Raw genomic sequence first — 1,637 nt, forward strand, 5'->3', positions numbered from 1 at the left:
GGAATTATACATCTAAGTTACATCCCTACACACCGACAAGTTGTTGATGTCTTCACTAAAGCCCTTCCTTTGAGCATCTTCTCGGAGTTTATTACTAAGCTTGGCCTCTACAATATCTACAACCCAGCTTGAGCAGGAGTGTAGAAATCTGAAAAGATCTTATTTCTCTCTCTCTTCAACATGTGGCCAGCGACTAGATTCCAAAATAGGGAATATTTGATTGGGGTTAACTTCGGAAACTCAGTTTTCATCCCAAAACCTATTTTCAACAAGTTAAGACCTGCTAGATTCTAACACATTCTTCTTGCAAAATTTCACCTGCTTTCTACGAAAGGTTTTAAATGGTACAAAAAGACATATAAAAAAATCTCCAAAGCTTAATGTGATAGTACCTGGATGTAGTTTTCATAACACCACTGCGTTGAAAAGTCTGTTTCTTTCCAGGAATTGTAAACCTGAAATACCAAGGCTAGTGAGAACCTACTTTAATTGCAGAAGACAGGGAAACAAAAAATAATGAAGCATGTTGACATATAAATATAAATTTGAACGACCGAATGTTACATTAAGCAAAGCAATATGGTCCCCAACATTGCCAGTATGAAAATTCAGCCTAGCATTGTCTGCATGAACTTGTTTATCCTTCGGACGATAGAAAATCGAATTCCCAATCGACAACATTGCAGCAATTGATATGATCTCATCAGAGCACTTATATTTATCTGAAGCAACAATCATTTTCGAAAGCATCGGATCGAGCGGAAATTCCGCCATCATCCTCCCAATTTTTGTTAACTCTCCACGGCTATTCAATGCATTAAGTGCATAAAGTTGTTCAAGGGCCTTAAGCATTGCCTCTGAAGGAGGAGGATCCATAAAATCAAAATTTACCAAATCATGAATGCCCAAGCTCTTGAGAGAAAGCACAACATTTGCAAGATTGCTCCTCTGTATCTCAGGAACTGCGTTTTCATCAAGATCATTTTCATAATTATAAGCGGTGTACAAGCGAAAGCATTTTCCAGGTCCAGTACGCCCAGACCTTCCAGCTCTTTGCATTGCAGAGGCTTTTGAGATTGGATTTATAAGCAATGATTCCATACCAGTTCGTGGATTATATGATTTTATCTTGCAGAATCCCGGATCAACAACATATTTTATCCCATCAATGGTTAGGGATGTTTCAGCTATGTTAGTTGCCAGTACAACCTTACGAGCGCCTTCTGGTGTAGGTTCAAAGATCTTTGCCTGAAGCTCCGTTGGAAGATTAGCGAAGATTGGACATATTATAAGTTCTGCAATTTTTGTTCCAAAACCACTTATTCGATGCTTCAGAATCTCATCAATGGTTTCAATTTCTTCCTGTCCAGTAAGAAATACGAGAATATCGCCAGGAGGCTGTGTCACATGTATCTGAAGAACAGCGACAATGGCGGCATCAATGTAATCTGCTTCAGGGGCCGTTGTGTAATGGATATCAACAGGATATCGCCTCCCTGGAATTTTGAAAATAGGAGCTGAATCAAAAAAATCACTGAACTTCTCCGCATCAAGTGTTGCACTTGAGATTAGTAACTTAAGATCCTTCCGAAAGCGTGCAATATCCTGAAAAACACAATTAAAATTAAATATATATA

At 38.5% G+C, this 1,637-nt stretch overlaps 1 protein-coding gene across 1 annotated transcript; it reads right to left on the bottom strand.

Moving 5' to 3' along the window:
* Positions 1-392: 392 nt before the first annotated feature.
* LOC110035204 (pre-mRNA-splicing factor ATP-dependent RNA helicase DEAH1-like) lies at positions 393-1,611 on the bottom strand (the record flags this gene model as incomplete). The annotated part of the gene is made up of 2 exons (XM_020739440.1): positions 393-455; positions 565-1,611. Coding segments are annotated over 2 exons (1,110 nt in total), but the record flags the coding sequence as incomplete, so codon positions are not given.
* Between the last annotated feature and the right edge of the window lie 26 nt (positions 1,612-1,637).

Source organism: Phalaenopsis equestris, unplaced genomic scaffold (genome assembly GCF_001263595.1).
Source record: "Phalaenopsis equestris unplaced genomic scaffold, ASM126359v1 Scaffold196743, whole genome shotgun sequence".
NCBI classification, from domain to species: Eukaryota; Viridiplantae; Streptophyta; class Magnoliopsida; order Asparagales; family Orchidaceae; genus Phalaenopsis; species Phalaenopsis equestris.